This window comes from Catharus ustulatus, chromosome 1, assembly GCF_009819885.2.
Source record: "Catharus ustulatus isolate bCatUst1 chromosome 1, bCatUst1.pri.v2, whole genome shotgun sequence".
In the NCBI taxonomy this organism is placed as follows: domain Eukaryota; kingdom Metazoa; phylum Chordata; class Aves; order Passeriformes; family Turdidae; genus Catharus; species Catharus ustulatus.
In genome coordinates, this window is record NC_046221.1 from 17527432 (window position 1) to 17552008 (window position 24577).

The 24577-nt window shown below is 38.4% G+C and overlaps 1 protein-coding gene across 2 annotated transcripts in view; it reads right to left on the reverse strand.

Annotated features, from left to right (window-relative positions):
• The window catches only part of GPR158 (G protein-coupled receptor 158), a 189184-nt gene that overhangs the window by 159449 nt on the left and 5158 nt on the right, over positions 1–24577 (reverse strand). For both annotated transcript variants that reach the window (XM_042779214.1, XM_033054595.2), the window contains exon 2: positions 14239–14344. In XM_042779214.1, the coding sequence (XP_042635148.1) occupies positions 14239–14344 (106 nt within the window). The remainder of the gene's footprint in view (positions 1–14238; positions 14345–24577) is intronic.

Below are 24577 nucleotides of genomic sequence, written 5' to 3' on the forward strand. Positions count from 1 at the left end.
TTTCTGCTTCTCAACTGAAGCTATTCCGCTGTCATAAAAAATTACAGCCAACCATCAGTGACAAAGAGGTGAACCAAGACATAACTCTTCAACCACAGCGTATTTTTCCCCTCATTTCATCCCAAAACATAAGTTGTCAGTTGCCAAGTTTCTGTGGTCCTACAAACAGTTCTTAAAGTCAGTACACCAGAACTCAGAAGGGTTGGTCCAGCAGCTGAGTTGGCCTGCCCAGACCATTACAGTGATCTCATGTAGATTTTAGGGCGTGGGCACATGGTATAGTTGAAAACCCTGACATCATGTGTGGACCAACTGACTTTAGAGGTGCTCATCAGCACCACAGTGGAAACTATTTCTTTTTCTGCTTTAGCTGAAAATTGCTGAGGAATCCTTGTCCATTGTAATGGCAGAACTATATTCATTGGGTAAAAAAAGTCTTATTACAGGACAATTTCAGTATTACTTTCATTCTAGCTAATTGAAAACTAACACTAAACTCAGGACTTACCAATAAAAAAATACTGCCTGATAGAGATTTATATATGAGTCTAAATTTAGAGTCTAATATATAAGTTAGTTCTAATCTGCATATAACAGCTTTCTGCTGTGCTCTATTGAACAGAAACAGTTCACTTATCTTAATAAAAACAATTACATTTAATAGAACTGCATTTTTCTCAGTTTACATATTTGAAACTTAGTACAATGGCTTTTTATCCCATCTGATTTATTTAGTTAATATCATCACTATGCTATCTCAAATAATTACATCTAGAAATAATAGGCCCCTGTTATTTATCTTTTATTGTACTAAATTTCTTTTTTTTTTAGTTAATTTCTTTCCCTCATTACTTCTTATATATGAAAGCACCTTTTACTTACTATTGTAAATTTTGAGAAAGGATTTTCTCATTGTGACCTAGAAGATGTTGAGCTGTAGAACATGGTTTCTCTATCAGAATTTGCTTGGGTGGATTGACAAACTGGGTATCTGTCCTTTCAATGTACATTCAAAAATGAGTATTTTTTTTTGCAGCTGTTCTTAAAAACAGTGGTTTTATTATTTTATCTATTCCTCTTCCTCCCAAAGAATTGTTTGTCTCTGTCAGAATGCCGTTAACTGAGATTTCAGTTCTGATGGTCCTGAATGTTGAGACAAAATCTAGCCTTCATAGGAAGGGCCCCTGGCACTGTTTCTTCAGAAGAAATGATAATGAGAATATATTTTGTAATGTGCCAGAGTTGCTCTGTTAAGAACACTTGCCTAAAAAAACCCACTTTTACTGGGAAAAAGTATGATGGGTTTTACATCACAGACATAAGGAATACAGACACGTTTATTGTCACAAAAGTAAGTGTTCCTAAAAGCAATTGTAAATCAGACTAGAAAAGATAGCCAAGTATATTGTACTCAAGCCAAGGAAAAGGGATAGGAAAGTTGGAAGGTAATTGCTCTTTCCAAAGACTTCAGTAAAAGTATTTATGAATACAGCTAACAATAGTTGAACTACCCTGTCAGCCTCTGTCCCTGAAAGGTATGCCATTAACTTAATTCTTGTGTAAGGACAGTAATTTTAAAATGAAGTTGTACTTGGCAGTCACTTTTGAAGCAATTTAAATATCATTGTGTGTTTTGACAACTCACCAACCTTCCAATACATAACCTTTTCCTGTGTCAAGACCAGTGCTGACAGTAGTTTAAGGTAATACCTACTTCCTACGAGTAGAGAAAAATAACCAAAAAAAATTTAGTCTAATGCTCACTGCTCTGACTCTGAACTTCTTCCTCAGAAATGGTCATAGTGATTTGAGGTGAATGAGCAAATTCTACAAGCTGCTCTTAAAAAGCTGGGATGTTTCTTTTATCTATCCTGAAGATTCACTCCGTTTGTGTCTGTAGGATTTCCTCTGTAAAAGTCAAATTGCCAGTCTCAGGGCAGGCATCAAAAATCTACTTGTTTTTCTTCTTACAGACTATTTTCAGGAAGAGATGTGACCAGTCCAGTGGTGCTCAACAGGAGAAGCACAAGACCAAAGACACCTAGGATGATTCATCATCTGTCTGGTTTCCAATGGCATGGGAATGGCTAATAAGGGTTTTCCAGGAAGGTATCTGGTCTGCATTTAAACACCAGAGAGAGAAGTTCAGCCATATTTGTACTTGATTTTCCTGGTTAACAATGCAGGTATTCTCAACATCACTACATATTTGCATGCAGAGGCATTGGGGCAAAATGAATAATCTTAGAAAAGATGCAACATCAAAGCCTTTTAGTGGGTAGTCAATATAGAAAGGAGAAAAGCAAAACCAGATTTAAAGCAGTTGCACACAGATAGCACCATTTACATATGCCTAATTCCCAAAAACAAGGAACACAATCTAAACCCTAGGCTAAACTAAGTAGAGACTCCAATTTAAAATACGACTGCAGACTCAAATTTATACACTTTTTTTGGGGTTGTTTTTTTCTGAAAAGGCAACATTTGGTGTGAGATTTGGTAGGGGGAGAAGGTAGAAAGAAAAGTGCATGATTGTCCCATTATGACACTGTATCAAAAGGCAAAATAATTACTAGTAACATCCTTTTTAAAAGAGGTAGTAGAAAAAGACTGATTTTAACCTGCACAAAGGTACTCCAGAAGTCAGAATGAGGGCCTGCCAGAAACCAGACTGATCTTAATGATTTGGATCATGTCCACAGACCTGTATTTACTAAGAGCATATTGCTTGTACTGATGGTTAAACTGAACATAAAGATCAATAGTACCTGGAAAGGTGATAGAATGATCCCCTGCATGGTGAGCTGATTAGCCTTTGCTGCAAGAGGGAAGAATATATTCCACCTGCCTTCATTCTCCCTTCAGGATCTAAAATGTCTCTCTACAGAGGATGCACTCAAAAATGCTGGTCATAGAACAAAACACAATTGGAGTTCTGAGGGCAAAGACAACAGGTCAGCAGCTCTACTCCTCTCTGCTGAGATCACAGATTACTGCCTCTGTTCTTCAGGCTCCACAAGGATTCAAATGATATTAGTGAGAACTGTCTGCATGCTACAGAGGGGAAGACCAATTCCTAATGTAAAGCTATTGCTATAAAATCATACAGCTATGGATGATTTGAATGGATAATTACAAAAAAACATTCTCACACTTGCAACCCAAAATTATTTGGGACTTAACCAAGGCAAGTAGTAATAGGGGGGAAAAAGCCTCACAAAACACAAGGACTGTTTTTTGTAAGAGTGTTTCTATTTTTGGAGAAAACAAACAGAGCAGAGCAAGAGCACAGTCAAACGCTTGATTTGTACACTGGACAACAGAAGTATTCTTTCCTTGTAATAAGTTAATGCTATTCTTTCATGTACTCTTACTAAAATGTAAGTATACAGCTGTTGTATAGAATTCATGCTTTTCAAGCCCTCCTCTTCTTCCATCACACTTTTCCTGAAAGATTGTGGCTCCAGTTTATGGGGACAGCTTCTTTGGCCCCAGGGACGGACACAGTGCTCACCAACTCCTCCCCTTTCTTTCCCCTGCCTGTGACCCATGGCAGTCATTTCTCATGTTACACACAAAAAATTCAAACACAGAATTAATGTAAAGCCTTTGGAAAATTCAGAGAGAAGTAAGGACTTCATAGTTGATGCATCTCAATTATTACAAGTATTTCAACATTTTCACTGTTCAGCAGTGCTACAAAGATACACAAATAGGGGAAACAAATTTGCTGTAGTACAAGACACAAAATATCTCTCAATACAATAATGTAATCAGCAAATAAATTTTTTTTAGGTTACACTTGTAACAAAAGTGACTGCTATAATGCACCTTTTTCAAAAACAATGTTAGAAGGCAGAATAATCCACTTACGTGATTAATTAAAAGCAACTCTCAATCACCTATGGAAATGAAACATAACTGAAATGTGCATTAAACATGCAAAAATATTTCTTCCTTAAGTAGCTTACTGAATAATCCTTCATGAGAATTGCTTTTTATAATTCACAGTCTATGTAGCAATAAAGTGGTTCCTTAGAAAGGAATTATTACAGAGAAAATGCCAATTTAAAAATTGAAATTCATTCTACTGCCAAGAGAAAAAATCTCATCATTTTTCACAAAAAAATTCCAGAATATTCATATTAAGAGGATAACAGCATTTTATTTAGAAATTTATTTCAAAAACATAATATATTAGTTATCCATACAAAAATTCTATACAACTAAGCTACCATGAAATGCCTCCTTCAGCCAGTGTAATGCAGTATTTACTTTGAAGGGTAGCAGAACAATGCAAATTACCGAGTTTAAGTTCTACAGAGCAAATATTTACTCTCACATGCTTAAAACCAATTTGTGCCATGTCTTGTACATATTGGAAGGTAATTATGTCCTATCATGTCTGGTAAAACTTTACAAGTTCTAGAGTGCTACTTCCTTTCTTTGGAGAGAGGTAAGATGTTGGGTATTCATTGTTTTATTTTAGCTCAGCCAAAGCATCTTAAGACATATTAGTGACAGAACTGGACAAATGGTACCACAAGTTTCTAAACATTTCAAGAAGAAAAACAGCCATGCATTTGGTGGGGCTTTGATTGGTAGATAGGTTTCTAGAAGATGTATCACAAAGCCATCTGCCATTATCATACAGCAGGGCTGTTGCCAAGTGTCTTTAGTTTTGTCCCCCTAGGAAATTATTAATGCACATCTTTAATCAAATTTTACCAGTCTTTCAAATTATACAATTTCCAAGAGAAGCTACCTGAAATACATGTTCTCATGTTTCGAAGTTATACTGTTTTAAAATGTTAATTCGGGAAAATGCACTGCTGGTGTTGCTTCACTGCTTTTCAGGATGAAAACAAGCATCAGAGTGTCCTTATTTCAAAAGAGCCTATAACAATTTACTAAATAGCCCTTGCAATCCTTAACTCTAGGACAGTACTCTATACCTTGTAGTCTATTTGGAAAATCCCCAGTTTATAATGCAGCATTTTTATTCAATTAAATGCACCACCAAGTCTATATTTTAGATTTTCCCTTCACTCAAAGATTCAACTGCTAGATTTCGATAATATATAAGGAATACAGATATTTCAAATCCTGCAAAAGCAGCAAGCCAGTATAATTAAAAATTCAGTGTTATCAACTAAATTAACTTTCAGACAAGTTTTGAAAGTAAGTTATTTGAGATGTTTATAGTTATTATCTAAAAATATAAGAATCTGGATATATTGATTCCCCTTCTACTATTGTAGTAGAAGAATGAAGTGTTGAGCTTGTTATAGAAAAAGTGTCTAAAGCAAATGATTTCTCAAAAAACTTGCATGCACATCTTCACACACTTATTAGAAGTTTAAAAGGAAAAAGTGATGAGCAAAAGCAGCTGGGAATAGAGGGGAGTCTTGATACAAGTATAAATAAAGCAGAGTAGAAATGCAAAGTTCAGAAGGGATGCTACATTTTCTGGACATAAATCAGGAAAAATGAATCATGTGAAGGATGAAAGAGCAGCTGACCTGGGAACCACACAGCAGCTGAGTCTGGAAGGCACCTCTGAAAATCATCCAGTCCCAAGCTCTACTCCGAGCAGGCTCAGCTAAACCAGGCTGCCCAGGGTCATGAACATCACCAATGGTGGTCACTCCATCACATCTATGGACAACCTGCTCTGGGTGCCTGACTCCCCTCACAGTGTAATCAAAAAAGGGGTTTTTTTACTGCTTCTGTTTGAAGCCCTACCCCTTGTCCTGTCACTGACTATCCCTGAGAGGAGTCAGTCTGCCTCCTTGAAAAAGTCCCCAAAACCTTCTCTTGTCTATGCTGTAGAGTCCCAGCTTGCTCAGCCTCTCCTCATCAACCGGTATTCCAAACACTTGATGATTGTGGTGGCCCTTGGCTGGACTCCCTGGAGAGCGTCCACATCTCGAACTGAGGAGCCCAGAAGTGGACACAGCCTTGCAGAGGAGGCTCTGACCAGCTGGCAAAGTTCTGCTAACACAGACCCCAACCAAGGTTGGTTCACAGTAAACCCTGAGCCTTTTGCACAAAGCTGCTTCCCAGCTGCTCGACCCTGCAGCCTGTGCTGGTGCATGGGGTGAGGTGCAAGACAAGGACCAGGATTCCCCCAGCCTCTGTGACATCTCAGCACAAAGCTGCTCTGGCAGAATGCCTCTATGCAAAGGACCAGGTAATTCACAGCTCCAAGTCCCTGTATATACAAATGTTCAGACACACATTTTTATTATTCTCGTACATGTGCACACATCCGAAGGTTATCTGTAACTACACATTAATATAAAAATATACAAAAATATTTGAGGGGTGCAAATATTTCAGTTGATTAGCTAGAAAGTTCGATTTTTTTCTTGGGTCAAGCCAACTGAGTTTTATTTTAAAATGTAAGTATATAATGTATACAAAGTACATAAATGTATAGTAAGACTGGTAAACATGAAAGAGATGGGACTCACTTTGCTTAAATTAGAATGCATGGTCATACACCTCTTCGTGAATACTTTTTGCCCCTAGCCAACCATATCTAAAGAGGAAAAAATATTGGAATTGGTGGTGGAAAAAAAAGGAGCTATTACATTCTGACAAAAACAGTAGAGCTCAGTAAGCAAATCCTACTACTTATTTCATGCAAGTAAATGAAAACTGGTTGCCTTGAGAATAGTCATGGTAAATCTGGGGACCAAATTTGACTTCAGAGGGATTCTGATCTTGCTGCAAGAAGAAGACAGTGCAGTACAACAAATATTGTCTGATTGACCTCTAAGCAATATCTTCTTTCCCTTACCATCTCTTATAAGTTAAGGAATAATCAAAGACAATAAATCTAATTTATCTTAGGAAGTTCATATACATAGGATGTTGGGAAGAAGTGTATTTCCTTTCACTACTTTTTCAGTGATAGAAGAATACAATCCTTATAGATGAACAATAACAGCAGGCAGTAGGATGAAACTCAGTAATCGCTTGCAAAATAGTTGAAACACAGAAAGGCAGTAACCCTAAAAAATCCGAAGAATAAATATCTAATGTTCCACATTTCCCTACTAGTACTGATGCTTAATATACTCATGATCTAAAACAGCAACAGACAAGAAAGTATTAAAGAAACACAAATTATTCTAGGTAGGTTAGTAAAGACTAACAAATTTCCAGGAGACCAGTCCTTGATAGCCATCAGTTTGCAGTACTGGCAAATGCAAACCAGAAGAAAAAAATCATACAAATCACCGAAATTTAAAAAAAAGCATAGATAACCCAAAAAGTAGTAATTTTTCATTTGCAAAAAGGCATTTACCTCCTACCAGATGTCACCAACAAAAATGACTACATTTGAATGTCTAGCATTATAAAATTGTACTTCAAAATAAAGTTGTGTTTTTTACCATTAAGGTTATTACTATGATTCAGTGAATTGTTTTGAATATAAAGATTCAGCAGCTATCATCTCCAGCTTTTCTTCATGAGATCTTTAATATATTTTAAAAGTAATTTTAATTTGTTATGGGGAAAAAAAAGAACTTTCTTCTCTAGGTTAAATTAAACTTGCCTCTCCTGTAGATATGATGAAGTATGAAAAAAGCAGGAAAAACAGTTACTACAGCTGAGAAAAGCTTTCTAAAAGTAAGACAAACAATAAGTTTTTTCCATTGGTTAACTGTTTCTCAACTCCTGAAAAAAAAAGGTTTTTTTCCCCCAAGGAAAAAAACATTAACTGCACTATGTATGCATGAGTAGAATTTTCTTATTTTAACAATGAAAAACCCCTCTGCAGTATATTACTGGAGTAAGCTGATAGTTAACTCAAGAACAGAGTCTGCACAGTTCATAGGAAGCTCTGTCCTTTGCAATGACAGCAACAGCATGTTTATCTAAGAGGAGCTTGGGCAACTTCATTTTTGACCAAAATTCTATCACAAGTCAAGACCACTAAGAAAACTATGAAGCTCATCAGACACAGGTTTCAAGAGTATATCAGGACGTTTAAGTCCTGCTGGAAGTATCTGAAGCATGGTGTGGGTAACATGCTGTGATGACCCCAAAACCCCATCCTGAAGATGGTCCAGCCTGAGCCCTGGCTGGAGCACATTGGGACTCTCAGCTCACATGCTTGGCACGCCTCTCTGCACAAACTCTGGAGAGGGCAATTTACAGACCTGGAGATCACTCCTCAATTCCAGTCTATCAGTTTAGAGATAACAATTTTGCTGTGGGCCAGCTAAAAAATGCAGGTAAATAGCCTCTGCATTACCTTAAAAGATATGGGAGTACTGGTACATCTTCCAAGATAAGCCTGTCAAATCTCTCACAGAATGGACCAGATGATTTAAAATCAAAATGCTGTATACATTTATCTAATTGTATATATCTAATTGTGCTTAATGCTACTAGAGGCATTTTTCAGACATTGCACAGGCCTCTCATGTAGTGATAACAAATGAGAACTCTGAATGAAGCTGTGTTCTGTTTATGCCTAGGTTTGCTACAGCTTCTGCCATTTCAAATCTGGAAAAGGCAGCACACAGCCAGTCTGGCATGAGAACGGTGCAGCCTGGCTACAGTCCCCCATGCTCCTTGCCACAAGGTTTTCTGTGGTTCCCAATACACCCTGATCTTCCTTCTCTTGCCCCAGCCACAGTTTCTCAATCTCTCTCCTGGGAAGAGCTCTTCCCTGCACCCATCTCCCTCTCTGCAACTTCCCCTTTGCTCCCACCAGGTATATTTTGTTCATGTTCCACCAGCCAACTAAATTTCTGGGCCTCACCTCTTCCCTTCCCAATCACAACAGGAAGAAGCACCAATTCAACTAACCAGCATTGCCTGACAGGATCATCTGAACATCTCTGTTCAGCAGAGAAAGATCCAAAAATTGCAGTCACAATTGCAGAATTAGAAACAGATGTAATGCTACCATCACCTGTTATATGCAAGATAAACCAAAAATCTCATGGCTATTTTAATTGGACAGACAACATCATTCAACCAACCATCTGCCCCTCTTCATGTTTTAACTCTGGGGGAAGGAAAAACAGAAGCACATAGAACTGACCCAGATGAATTTAAAAGCTCAAGTTAAGACTGCTAACTAGGATGAAAGGAATTTTCGCAAAGGTTTTCTTCTTTGAAGAAAACATCGATAACCAAGATTAGCTCCTGCAAAACACAGACCCATTTAAATTTTTTGTCTTTAAAGATGCTGTAGCTAAGCAACCTGGTTCTTTCTTAAACTGAAAGTTGGTCTTCATAGCACCTTGTTTATCCCTGAGAACTCTGACAAACCTCCACCTTATTTTATGTAATAGTGTCTGGGGGAGTACCAGATTAGATCTGGTTTACTGTCATGAGGAGACTTTTCCCATGAATGCAGATGATGCAAAAGTTATTTTTAAAACAGCATCCGAAATGCTCTTTGTGTCTACTGCATGCTTTTCAAATATCCTGAGCTGTTGGAGAGAACAGATACACCTGTCTGCTTCTGAACACAAGAATGTTTTCTTTTGCTGGCTATGTTTTGTTTACCTGCATACTGAAATGAGTCACTGTCTTTTCTGCCTTAGATTCCCCCTTCAGCCCAGAACTTGATATAGCATTTAGTGTTTGTTTTCTGCCACTAAATATGCTGTTTTAAGACAAAATATATCCTGACATGCTCTCTGTTCTGGTTGGATACTGCTCTCATCCTATGCTGGATGCAATCTGTAGCTTCAAGAATGATTATTATTTCCAAATTAGAAGCTAACTATAGTCCATAAACCCATTCACTCAGACTGAATCACCAAACAGTTTTGCTTTCAAATTCTTCTAATTCTGACTGCACTTTTCCTAATGGATAGGACAGAAAATACATGCAAGTAATAAGCAAAATCAATGGCATTGAGTGTGACCCAGTGTGTTATGACTTCAGATCATATCTAATCTTAGATCTCTCAGATATCTAATCTTTTGCCATGGTTCCCCTCCCACAGACTATGCACATTAATAGCCTTTTCCCAGTCAGACAAGGGCACTAAAAGGATTTGCTTGAAAAACCTGGAAAGCATTGGTTTTTTTCCCCTCCTCTCTCCCAATTCAGTCCCTGTTACAATTCTATTTTTAATCAGACCCCGCCTCTCTCTTGTTCAGTTGCTTTTAACTTTGCATACAGTATAACAAAATATGACAGCACCAAATGTTTTGCTAAAAATGGAAAAAATATTTTGGCTGCACTGCTCATTTGTTTTCCCTTCACAACTGGTTTTGTGTTTGAGCACAATAAATAAACACACAGAGTACCTATGTGTCCTTCTACAAACACAGATACACAGCCACCGTATACTGACAGTAATGCAGCTTTCTTGTTTGCTCTGCTTCCCTCATTTCCTCTAGATATTTTTGCACACTGTCATTTGTGGAATACTGTTGAAACCCAAAGGGATGTCAGCTGAGTCTGCCTCACACTGCAAGCTGTTGGCAGGCTCATTAAGGCCAGGGGAGCAGTGTGGAGTCTGCTGCCACTGCTCACAGACTGATGCTGCTGGCTGGAAGGATCCAGCTGAGCTCAAGGGGCCACAGCAGCTGATTTCTTCAGATGCTCCTCAGCCTTGACATTATTGCTGGTGTCTCCACAAGGACTCTAAAGTTGTTACTAAAAGTGCCAGCAGCGGTTGTCAGTATTTATGGAGAAGAAATCCAATATAGTGAAAGTCTTCAAGGGTTTCAAACAGGGTAAAAGTGCATGTTCTTACTCCCATAACCAGCCTTGACTGTTCATTGTACAGCACTGCCTGTACAATGAAATTACTTTGCATTTGTTATCAGGTAACTACACTTCTTCTGTTTGCTAATTTCCGACTTGTCCGAATCATTTTATGAGCAACCCAACTTAATTATTTCTAACCCTGCAGATATTACCTGCCATAGTTCTTGCAGCCCCAGAGAATCCAAATCTCTTGCCCAATAGCTTTTGGGGAAGTTGTTCCCTATTTGGGAGTCAAGGTAAAAGACAGGAAGCAGAATGTAGCTCCATCAAAAAAATAACACCTGGCCATCAGCCTCTTTTTGGTTGATCCAGTTATTTAAAAAAAGGAGAAAAACATAACTGAAATAGACTTTAGCCACAGCTGCAATTTGGCTTTCCTGTGTTAAGTATCACTTAACTTCCTGATTAATTAGGCTGACCAGTATCCAGTTACCCTGAGGTTAAGGGAGGGCACTCTTGTTCATCTAGGCTGCTATAAAATCAGGGACATATGTGTACAGCCCACAAGTGAGAACAAATTAGGAAAAAAATTCATTGCATATTAGGAATTTAAGTAGTCAAATTAAATAAAAATGGGCAATCCAAAGTTCTCAGTGCTTGCTTTTGTTTTGAGGGCACCATACATAAAGCAAGATACTTCAGAGCCTAAGGAACACCTAAATCTAAGGACAGATGGAAGTTTAAGGAAGATTAGTATGTCTCAGCATTTTGCATATTTAAATCATAGTATTCCTAAATCCTCAACCTGACACTATTTTTTCCAAGCAAGCACCAGCACTACAACTATTCCATCACAATCATGCTCTTGATGACCTTCCAAAGACAAATCCCAATGCCACAGTTAGCATTATCTCCTAACGCTGCTGTGCCAGACTATGTGAAGGTAATACAGTACTTCCAATAAGTCTCTATTTTCTGGTAAAAGTTGGATCCCATCCATGCCTTCTTTTTTCTGTCTAGCACATACAGACCACTGGCTTACCATATGTTACCATTCACTGTCGTGCATCTTCATCTCCTTCATTTTGAATTATTTTTATTTAGAAAATAAACACTTCAGAACAGCACAACGTAGAATTTGTCTGCCATATGTCTAATAGATTTTGGCCACTATAAAAGTATTGTTATTAACCCATAACTTTGGTCTTTTCCTCTTGTTCTTGCATAAAGTCACTCTGTTTTCATAGAATTAGGGAAGAAGGGAGATGCATTTCTGAAATTTTTAAGTATTCTGAAATATTGAGCATTATGCCTTTGGTTCAATTGTATTGGTGGTCTGTCTGCATGGTATGGGCTAAGCGGTAAACACCTTCAGAGCCAAATCAGAAAGCCACTACACCAAAGGCTTATCAAACAGTCTGCACAGAGACTATGCTGCAGTAATACTCAAGTCACCTAAAAAGACTAAAGTGAGCAAGAAGGGTCTAACTGAAGCAGAACTGGAAATCCAGATAACTCCATTCTCTTCCTACTCTGCTGGAGACAGACTTTGTAAATGGGGACAGAGCATTCAACCATCAGCAGATACTTGTTTAACTGCTGCTAGGTAGATAAGAGCACAGGGAATATGATTTCATTGGCACTTGTAAGCAAAACTGTGTGGAAAACATTGTTGCACAACTATGTAAGTTACCCTCATTCCATTCAGTGGGTTCCAATGAAACAAGTATGACAAGCAGCACATGGGACCTTCTCCTGGGTTCAGCTGGTAGTTTCTCCTCAGTAGCTGGTGCAGTGCTGTGCTTTGGATTCTCTGTGAGAGCAAAGTTGATAGCAACAGCCAAAACACCAGCATGCTAAGCAGCGCTTACTCTAAGTCAAGGACTTTTCAGCTTTCCATGCTCTGCCAGCGAGGAAGCTCTTGCAGAGCCAGGACAGCTGAGCTGAACTGGCCAAAGGGATATCCCACATCATGGAACACACCATGCTCAGTTTATAAGCTGGGAAGAGTTGGGCAGGAGGGGTCACCTGCTGCTGGGGGAAAGGACAGGCAAGGGTCAGCAGGTGATATTGTACATCACCAGTTGTTCTCTGGTTTCATTTTCCTCCCCCCCATCATTTTAGTAATAGTATGCTTATTATCATTAATATTGTTGTATTTTACTTTTTTCCCCATTATTAAACTCTTATCTGAACCCACCAGTTTTATCTTTTTTCCCAAAATCTCCTCCCCATGGCAGTGGGGGCAGGAGAAATGAGTGAACAACTGTGTAGTACTTAGTTGCCAACTGGGGCTAAATCACAAGGAACCTAGAAATGGGTTTTTTCCCCTTTTATTCTCAGTTGCAGAGATACAACTTACAATCCCAGCCCTCTGCTGACATATTTTGCTCATAAGACATCGGAAGGAGGAGCACTTGCCAACATATATAATCATATAGAATATATTAAAAACAAGGTTTGCCAGATCACATGGGAAATAATATTTTCTTCTAGGAAGAAACATAAGCAATTTAAAAATCATTCCCTTGAATTCAGAAGTCAGAAAGTCCTTGACAAAGAAAAACATTTTTTCACTTGCAGAAATATTTAGTCTTAAACTAGTCTTTATCAAAGACTTCATTTCGCATTTCAAGTTTATTTTATGAAAAAAAACCCTAATAAATACCAAAAAACATGTTTACAAAAATTCTGAGCTCTTCTTGCTCAAAAATGTTAGCAGCTGAATTCATCAAAATCAACCGTTTTTCTAAATTTAGACTTGGCTATGATAAATTGGCATTTTACAGAAAATCAGGCAAGTATCTCCTGACTTCTGGTAGACAAATGTCAACTTTCCCTACATTTTAATTGTCCTTTCCAAAATAACAGAAGCGCACAAGGTACCTACTCTCAGAAAATAAATGAGTGCCTTTGAAATCACCTTTACACAGCAGAATTAGAAGAAAAAATCAAAACACATTTTGTTTAAAAGTTTCACTGAATACATATGACTAGCCAGGCCAAATGATCTATGATTTGCTGACAGATGGAACCACACACAGACCTGCAGAAGAAAGCGGAAGCAGGAAGGAGCTAGGCACAAACATTTTAGGCAGCTCTGTCAAAATGTTGGCAATTCAAGTAAGAAGGAATTACAGTATCCAATTCTGCCTGTTATTCTGTATCACTCTATCAAATGAACATGTTTTTCTGAATAATTAACATTAGCATTTCAGTTACTTCTATATTTTGCAAAAGTGACACTGACATTAAAATCCTATTTTGATTTTGAGCACAAAATAATTGACTTAAAGCAGAACCTCAAATTTACTACATTGGTAATCTTGTTCCCTGCAACTGTTATCTCTTCACAATAGTTTTGCTTCTGTTTTAACATCAGTTCTGAAATGTAGGCACTCCTGAAACTCATGCATTCCACAACACCTTACACAAAGATTTCTTCAGCCCTACAAACCTATAAAATAAGTAACATTAATACTACAGAACAATTCAGTGCAAAGATTTGTTACTGAAGTGAGGTCCCTTGGGGACAGACATACCTCAGAATTGTTGAGATGACACCTGTGAGTCCCTGAGAACCATCCCTCGCTTGAGCACTGGTCAATGTCCACCTTCTGCAGGTTGATGTCAACTTTGACAACACCTCTGAAAACAGAGAGAAACAGCCTTGAACACAACTACAGAAATAGGTTAAACTTCTTAATGACACTGTAGGCCAAAAAGCAGAACTACATCTTTCTTCTAAATATGGAATTTGATAAAATGTCTAAAACCAGAGAAGTTCTGTGCTCCCAGAGCCATGGTTGCAGAAACACATTCTTATTTTAGACTTTACTGAGATCTACTATAGCAAGAGCTGTACTAAAATCTAACATATTAAGAGCAGGGTGACAAGTTATATGTCCAAACAATGTAATGCCCTTCACATTTTACCATGCAGTCAAGACCCAATAAAAATACAGTGAAAGACCTGCAGTACTTTTTCCAGCCAGTTCTGAGTGCAAGGTACCAGACACTGCACGTCACCCCATATCCAGCAAAAACTACATTCTCCCCTTTGCTCCAGGGAATCCTATTTCCCAGAACAACTGGCAAAAGCCTCTTTCTGTACTCTCCCCAGAGACAACCTGGGCTCCAGAGACATTCAGGCCTCTTCTCTGCAGTTCAACATCGTCCTCCAACAGGCATCCAAGCCCTCTCCCCATACCTTGGCCAGCTGGCCCTGCAATAAAACCTGATACAACATCAGAAAGCTGCACAAGTCACAACAGACCACTGATGTCTGTGAAGGAAAAAAAGTTTCCTACACACATGTCCCAAAGGACCACCTGAATTGTGCAACATCTATATCAGGAAGTCTCTAGGTTTCATCATCAACAGTTTACCTCAAAAATTATTTTGAAAGAAAAGCTAACAAGCCAATTTCAAAGCTAACACTATTTTATCAAAAAATTTAGTATCATCAGAAGAAAATTTACAAGATTGTAGTTCCATATATTTCAAATAAAAAGCCTTCAAATATTTACATATTCTTCAGAACGACCTAGGACATTTATAGCATAATTTTGTCAGAGCATGTCATCCATGACTGCTTTGCTGCAGTCCAGACTTGACAAAAATGTCAATACGCAACTTCTAGCTGCTAAACCATTACAGAAACTCATTCATAGTGGATGAATGCTCTGTGCTGATTTCTTAAATCTAGAATGCCATTCCTTTCAGGTCAATCATTTCAGCCACTTGGGACAGACGTTTTCTTTTCCACAGTCTGGTCTTCCACAACTACAAACACTATTTCCCATCTTTCAGGCTGTGAACTAACAAGGGCATTAGCACAGCCTCTATCTCAGAAGCACCTCATTCACATCAAAGTACATTCCCTGTTTTAATTAACATCATAACACAATAATAGTGACAAGATAGCTACAGAGTTGTAGATTTGAGAGGATACCTACAAAGTTAGAACAGGCACAAGAGTGAGGTTAATGGAGACCAGGACAGTTACTGTTCCCTCATAGCTGACCTCAGTACAACAAGAGTCCACAACAGCTAAATTTGGACATTCATCTTCAGACATGCTATATAGTAAACTGAGAAACAAAACATCATGTAAGTGGTCAGAAGAATGCATGAGCAAATTGCATAAAACAGACAGTAGGAAGTTATACAGTAGAGGAACACTTAAACCCACTCAGTCTCTTGACTAGAATCTAAACAATCTAATGCCGAGTACACTTAGAAAATACTTGAAATATTTAAGTGCTGGTTCTAGCAAGTTAAACTTAAACTAGCACACACCACACTTCTAGAATATTCTGATATATTTTTAGTTTACAGCTTTGTGCCTTTGTACACTTGTTTTGAACAGCACCTTCACCAGGGACTGCACAAAACAATGTTTCTACCCCAAGGAACTGTTTCCACATTCCAGGCAAGCAATAACCTCAAGAGGGAAAATTGCCATGCTGAGCAGATTATCTCTTTAAAATGTTGATATCAGCAGATTACCCTGGCAAGAAGGTGCCTGATCAGATGCCCATAGCAGTAGAGATAACAGTTTACTCATCTAGTCATGTGCAGATTCCACCAGGGGGGTTTCTAATATTTTCTGGACCTTTATAAGCTAATACAATATTAGTGTGTGGTCTGAGAACAGGACCTGCTCTGTAAATTAATCTCCTCATGGCTGCATACAAGCACAAAGCAGGCAGCAGGACCAGGACCAACACAACTCCTTGCTCTCCTAATTCATGTTATACACTGGTCACACTGGCAAAGCTATCAAGGATTAACACCATCCTCACTGCTCCAAATAAATCAATTTATACAGTAGGAAAAGCAGTGATGATTCAACTTTAATAAAAATGCAACCCATTCACCTGGGAAACCTGAAGCACCTGAGGGAAGGTGGTGTTATTTCCTTTACACTGAACGTTTTTCCCTTGTATACATTTTTTTTTTTAAGTGGTGGGAGAAGAAACCCACATTTACCTCCTCAAACACTTCTGCAAAGAGAAGTACAGACTGAAAATAAAGGACAAACTAATCACTACCAGAAGAGAAGAAACCCCTGTAAGAGTTTGCTGTGTGCTATCACAAGCAAGCTCTGCAGTGGCAGAGTGCCAGTAAAAACAGGATATAAATATTCTCAAAAGAAAACTTACCTAAAGGTTACTTGTGAGAAACACAACACACACAAGTCAGAGAAATTAGGATCAGTAAGTAAGTACACTGAGAAAGTATTTTGAGTACGGCCTTGTACCAGGAGTGCTGAAATTTGGAGAATTCACGGCATGTTCTAGTAGGACAAGCATCAGAAAGCAGAAGAACATCTTAACACTTGAAGCCACGTGCTAGAAGGAAAGGAAAATACTTCTGGACTTCTCATATCAGAATTGATTAAAGAACTTACATCCTTTGAAAGTTCTTTAATACAATTATTTTGTTTAAAATACATGTGAAAAACAGATTCATACAGCAACTGACATTGGAAGAAGCCTCTTGTGATCATTCAACGCAATCATCTGCTCAAAACAGGCTCAGTCAAGTTGGGGTTTTTTTTATACCTTCAATAATGGGGACTTCACCATGCCTGGGAAACCTGATCTAGTGACTGACTAAACTCAGTGTCCAAAACAAAAAAAAAAATTGATGTTTAAATAAGACTTCTTGTATTTCAGCTCATACCTCTTGAGCTTTCCATGTTTTCATTGAACAAGGCTGAGAAAGGTCTGTCTCTCTCTCCTTTACACTTTTTCACTGGGTACTTTCATATAAAATGCCTTTTCTTCTCCAAGCTGAAAGGTACCAGCTCACTCAGTCCTCCTTGTGAGTCAGATGCTCCAGCCTTTAATTATCTGCACAGTCCTTCACTAGGTTTGCTTCAGTACATCCACATCTCCTGTGCTGAGTGGACATGGCACTCTTGGAGCCCCACCAGGCTGGGTAAAGTGGAAGGATCATTGCCCTCAACCGACTGGCAAAGCTTCCTCTCACCAGTCAGCAGGCTATTGGTTTTCTTTGCCACAAGCACATGTTGGTGATTCATGTCAAACTAGTGTCCACCAGGAGTATATTAAAAGTGACTGACCTCCAATTGGTTACCAGTTACCTACACACAGAAGGCTGCTGAGTTGGTTAAACACTATTTCCCCCTCAGAAATCCATGCTGACTATTCCCAATCACATCCCTCCTCTTCATGTGTTTCAGAAGGGATTTTCACAATGATTTGCTCCATCACCTTCCCAGGGACTGAGGTGAGACTGATCAGCCTGCAGGTCTTGGAAGACCTCATGTACCTGGACTTTTCAACATCCTTTGACACAAAGTATGTTTTTCCATTCAGCAAAAAACCCTTGGAAAAGATCTTTAAGATCATTCAGTCCCAACCATTAATCAAGCACTGCCAAGGTCACCACTAAACCATGTCCCCAACTGCCACTTCTAAATACCTCCAGGGATGGCTACTGAAACCCAGCAGCCCATTCTGGTGTGTGACAATCCTTTCAGTGAAGCAAGTTTCCTTAATGTCCAATGCAAAACTACTCTGGCACAACCTGAAGGCACTTCCTCTTGTCCTATCACTTGTCACTTGGGAAAAGAGACCAACCCCTATCTCACCCCAACCTACCTTCAGGCAGCTGTAGAGCAGTAATGTCTCCCCTGAGCTGCCTTTTCTCTAGACTAAACTCCCCCAGTTCCCTCAGCTGCTCCTCACAGGACTTGTGGTCCAGCCCCTCCATCAGCTCCACTGCCCTTCTCTAGACTCGCTCCAGCCCCTTTAACATCTTTCCTGCACTGAGGGGCCCAAAACTGAACCCTGGATTTGAGGTGCAGCCTCACCAGTGATGAGTACTGGGGAATGATCCCTTCCTTGGTGTTGCTGGCTACACTATGCTGATACAAGATACCCATCACAGTCATGCTCAGCCAGTATCTCCATATTCCTCCCAGGTTATCTGGCGCTGCTTCTACCTGTACTTTAAATTTATGCTTAAGTTTTTTCAGGATCACCCTGTTAAGCCATCCAAAAATATTTTCATAATACTTCTTCCAGAAATACTACAAAATTTCCATTTCAAACTAAATACATGTTCCTTTTGCTTCCCTTCTACTAAAGCTTTTCTTACAAGAATGTTTGTCTTTCACAAAATCCAATCTTCATGAACTCAATGCAAACCTTTTTACCTACACTCTTCTTCCATCTGCAGTTCTTTTGTAGCACAACCTGAACTTTTGACTTGGCTAAGTTGTTCTGGTTTTCTCTTTTCTCAGAGCTTTGTGAGTTTCTGGGGTAAAAAACCTACAGCAAGAAGAAATAGGACAGTGCAGGAACAGGAAAGCAATCTCTCCTAAGAGCTACAAGCTGCCACAGGATTTCAAATGTTTCCCCCCACGGTGCATATCTTGATTCTTTTTTCACTAGACCTCTGCAATACCTGTGTCATAGTAACATCATAGCTCTGAAGTAACACCAGGGTGAAACGCTACCTGAGGATACAGTGCTTTCAAAAGCAAAGTTTCTTTAAGGGTGTATGTGGCATTTATAAAAGGTATCAAGACTTCTACCGCATTCATTTGAGATCCTCTGCCATTTTAAAACACCATCTCAGACTTGCACCCCACTGCTATTACACAGAGTACACCAATATGTACATGATATATTTCTGAAATTTATCTGCGATTAATACAGTAGCTGGCATAGCCTGTTTAGCCACCCACATTTTCTGTTATTTTTGATTCATCATTTGGAAAATGGAACATATGGAAGAACACATCCTCCTAGAATGTATATGGACCAACTCCCTGTTCTATTTATCGAACTAATTGGGAATAATTGCAGTGTTGCTATCTTGGTGGAAGCAATCAAGACAAATATCAAGGGTGTAAGAGTAGACTCAGCTTGTCAGCGTAACACATTCATCCACACTGGCAATGCTGTCTGGTTGAACCCAAGCCACAGCCATCAGTTAATAACAATATTATTGGTAATTGTGGACCATCTGGCAGGTAAGTATGTTTTATTAATCTCCTTGTAACAATAGATATTTGTTTCCTGCCACAATTTTACAGTCCTTACAAATACAAAAGAGATACCTAAGGACACGTCCATGTTATACATGCAGTTAAGAAAGAATTAGTTGAAATACACATAAGATAATAATTGAAGAACAATGTCATCAAGGATTTTCTGTCAGGTCAGAGGTTTGATTTAAGAGGCTTTAATGCCTGTCTGTATTTCCAGTACTACTTTTCTTTTGTTGGCATGCTGCTTGCCTTGAAATCTGTGCCAGAAATTGATTTAAGCTTATTTTCCCAAACTACTAGCTATCTTGATAGTTTCAGTAGTTATAATATTTCATTGTAACAACATGTTGTAAAATCTATTTACGTAGTTTTTTGCCTCTACTTTTACATCATTAAAAAAACCCAGCAGGAACAGTTTCTCCTCATCAGCTTAAGCCAGAACTGTACAAAGTAATAGCCTGCCAACATTTAAATGCTGATAAACAGCATCCTCGTGCTCTAGATCTTCAAAAGCTTTTTTGGCACAGAGGTCACCACAGCTCAGCTAAACACGCAGTTTGCCTTCCAAGCTTGTACACTTACTTTTGTGCCTGTAAGCACTGTGAGCACTCATAATTAAGGTATAAGGGATGATTATCACACACTGAAGTGGGCATCAACCCCACATCTAAACAGCTGCTTGGATTCTTGCTGTCATATTCATTCAGCCCTCCATGCTGTCCTTCGTAAGTCCTCTTTACCAGAAAAGAAGGATATAAGAAAAGTTATCTACAGATGTCAGAAATCTGCAAATGTCCTCTCCTCTAGAGAAATAAACACTGTATTTAGCATAGCCAATGTTTTCAGGGTAGATGCCTTTCCTGACCACTCTCAGTCTGCAGGTTGCCACTTTCAAGAATATTAATCTTCAAATACTACATACTACCTGACACCTGAGGTTCCTCCCATGTACCATCAACTGAGCACCCAAAACCAATCCTGGTGTCAAATTCACACATTAATTTCAGCTGTAAGTCTTACTGACAAACATCAGCTTCTGCAGGTTCAGCTTGCCTTTGAAAGTCAAGATTTAGGACTCTGCATCACTTGGACATTGTTAAAGTTATTACCATGCATAACCAGCCAGATTCACAAAAGGCTACTGGGTGGGACAGTACACACAATTTTGGCTTGGTCACAGAGTTACCACCAATTCCTTACTAACAGGACAGACACTTCCCCAATTCCTCAGTCATAGCATGACTGATTTTTTTCAACACACATTTTCGTAAGAGAACCAGCTTCCACTAAAAATAAACTTAACTGAGGAGTAAAGTATAGCAGCATGGGCACATAAATTGGGATTCACCTGCAAAGAAAATCCCTCTGGGCCATTTGAAACGGTATTACACAGGCAAAATACTTAAAGCTGAATTCTCTGCAGTCTGAAGAACTATTTCAAATTTAAACCTGCCTTCAGATTTATGGCATTCAGTGCTGCCTCCCTGGGGATTCCACTGCAGTTTCGTTTTTTGTTTTGTTGGGTTTTTATTGGTTTTTTTTTGTTTTTTTTTGTTTTTTTTTGCTAGAGGATGCTCAAGTTGCTGCTAGCATCTTAACTCTGTCACAAAGTATCACCTTGTATAGGAATGCCAGGTGTTAGTGATGGTAGAGCACCACTTACATTAGATTGTCCCTATGAAAAGAGGTCTTGGAGCCAAATTCAGGTTACTTTTTTTTAATGTTTCCATTACCATCCACGGGGTCAAAGAGGTAGGTGAAAAGAAAGGGTTCCAAGGAACAGAGCACAACAGAAGAAAGTGTTAGGAACACAAAGAGCTTTTGAAATAGAAGAATCCTACACAGGAGGAATAGCCTCAGCCTAACAATACCAAATCCTGCGACTCTGAAGATTTATTTAAAGGTATCAAGGTCATTTTAAAACTCAAAATTAAGTGGAAGCCAATCTCAAAGACAAAAAAAAAGGAAATTAAGAGGTATAAAGCTGGGCAAAGAGGAACTCACAAATTACAAGAATGTAAGACAAAACCAAGATATTTTTAGAAACAGCATGTTAAAAGGATAGGCTCTACTAATTAAAGATATTTCAAATACCTCAGGAAGTGGGAGGTTGAAGTAGAATCTCTAACACAATACACAACAAGACAAAGATATACAAAATTTATCAGAGTAGAGAAGTAGAGATGGCTTCTGACAAAAATGAGTTACTTTCATAACTCTTCAAAGAATCAATGAAACAAAAGTCCCATGCAGCACAACTATCTCTTCTTTGTTTGGCACATTCAAAGATGACCATAAATGGGTAGCCAGTGACAAAGTTTGGAAGTGATAAAAATGCTTAATATAACCCACAACTAAATCTGGCTGACACAGAAATAATGCAAGAAAACACTTTGAGAAAAGTTCATTCAAAATTGAAAATTCATTCAAAATATTAATATTGAATTTAAATATTTCAATATTCAAATACTTTCATACTTTGAAAGTATTAACTTAAGAATCTAGGATCACCCAATGAATTTAGATTCATGAAATTAATTTAAAAATAAAATTATGAAATCAGATGGATAATATGGAATATATAAATATATTACAGACTACACTGCCAAAATACATTTCAGAAGACAAAAATGAGTTAAAACATGGATGAGAATCATGACGGTTAGTTTCATATATAATTACTATCCAGTCATTCAGATGAAGTCTGAAAAAACAATTTTTTTATTGCTTATCATTAGTAAATTGGACATAACCAGGATAGGAGAACTTGACATTTTTCCTTCTGTACCTGCCAGAAGCTGCTTTTGGAGCAATGGAAACCTTTCCTCTGACCCAACAAAGCAATACATTTTTTCTTATCTTTAGGATCATTTCTATCTGAGCCCACACTCACAAATAGAATAGATGACAGTTCTGGAACTGAATCCCAAATAGTAAGGACTGCCACACATCCATCCCCTTCAAAAGAGCTTTGATAACCTGCTGCGAGTCTAGCCCAAGGGGGATGGGGGTGGAGAAGAAAGGAGTTGGAAACAGTTTGACCTCAAAAAAAATAGTTCTTTTTATTGCAACTTAGCACGTGCTACGCAATTGTGGACATGAATGTGGTGTGTGTTTCAACAATCTCATGGTCACGTTTAGCTTTCCTTCAAAGACCCACTTTTGTTTCTCCAACACTGAAGGAAGTTGAATCATGGTTCTGAAAGAGAAATCCCTGTTTATTGTTATTTTCCTATGTTTCATCTGCATCCAGTTTTCTATCCCTATTCATGACCTCATATGAAAAATGCTGGCAGGGACGTAATTGATTTCCTAGAGAATATTTAAAATATCCTGAGGGTTTCCACAAACAGACAGTATAATAAGAGGCTTCTTTGTTTTAACTTCTTTTCAGGAACACAAAACCCAAGACTTTCAGAAATTCTAGGAAATAAATTACAGTAATTTCACGACTATAAGGTGCACCCTTTTGACTAAAATTTTGGCCCAAACCCAGAAGTGCGCCTTATAGTCCAGTGCGCCTTATATATGGACAAAGTTCAGAAATTTGCCAACCCGAAAGTGTGAGCCGCGGGGCCCCTCGGTGCCAGCGGGGCTTCAGCCAGCAACCACGCGGGGGGAGCCAGCAGCAGAGCCTCACTGTAAAAAAAAAAAGGGCGCCTTATAGTCCGGTGCGCCTTATATATGGGCAAAAGTTTGGAAATTTGCTGACACCCAGAAGTGCGCCTTATAGTCGTGAAATTACAGTATTCCTTTTTATTTTTGAAACCTGTTCTAAATCCACCTACACCTTCAATCATGTTAAGGACCAGGACACATTATAAAAAATGTCAACCTCACCATTTAAAAGCATTTTCAGTATTATATAGTGGCACAAAAACTTCAAGTCCCTTTACACAATTAAAATTAATTTTATCTTAGCTCGGTACTCAGACTACAGAGAGACTGGGGAAACTAAAAAAAAAAAGTGCTAAAGGAAGAAATTATACCATGTCCAACAGAAAAAAAATTACCCATGTTTAAAATTCCCCTTTTCATATCTACATTTGTTTGGGGTTTTCACCAAGTAATTTAAAGCTGCGAAATACTTAGCAGAATAATAAATCATATCATATATATAATCCCTAAGAAATATGACTTATTTGTCATAAATACTTCTGCCTCCATGGTTTAATCTGTCTTTAGTAATGTTTCCTTGACTAGGAGTCCCATCATAGTCTAACACTGGAGTGGTGCAAGTAATTGTTAATGGTGAAGTGGAAATCATTACATTACAGAAGAAACAACTCAATTTAACTGCGCAGTAAAGATGATGTTTGCCTCAAGGAATATCTTTCCAATAACAGAGAAACAGCAAACCTCTGGAAGACAGAAAACATTAAGATGTAGCCCAATCCGACCCAACTTCAGAATGAAGTTACCTGTAAATGATCCAGAACAAGACTCCATTCAAAATAAAAATAAACAAAATCCAAAACAAAAACAAACAAACCACGCCCAATTTACTCAGCTTGGTGATTGAGTGCCTTTCTGCCAAAACAGACATTATTCCATTGGATTCTCTCTAAAAACTTTTTAAAAAATATAGCGAATGCTGCGCTGGATTTGGTGAAAGATTTGCTGGAATATGGTGGGAAGGGGAATGAAAGCCAATGCTTCATATCCTGAAGACAATCTGACCTCCATGATGAGAAATCATGCAAGACCAATGACCAGTTCCCAAAATGTAGATGTATTATAACACAACATTAAATAAAAATGAGAACAGCACACAAAGGAACATTTTGAACTGCAAAAGCAGCAACTCATAGTTTGGGGATAACTGATGTCATTGCACAAGGCTGAAACAG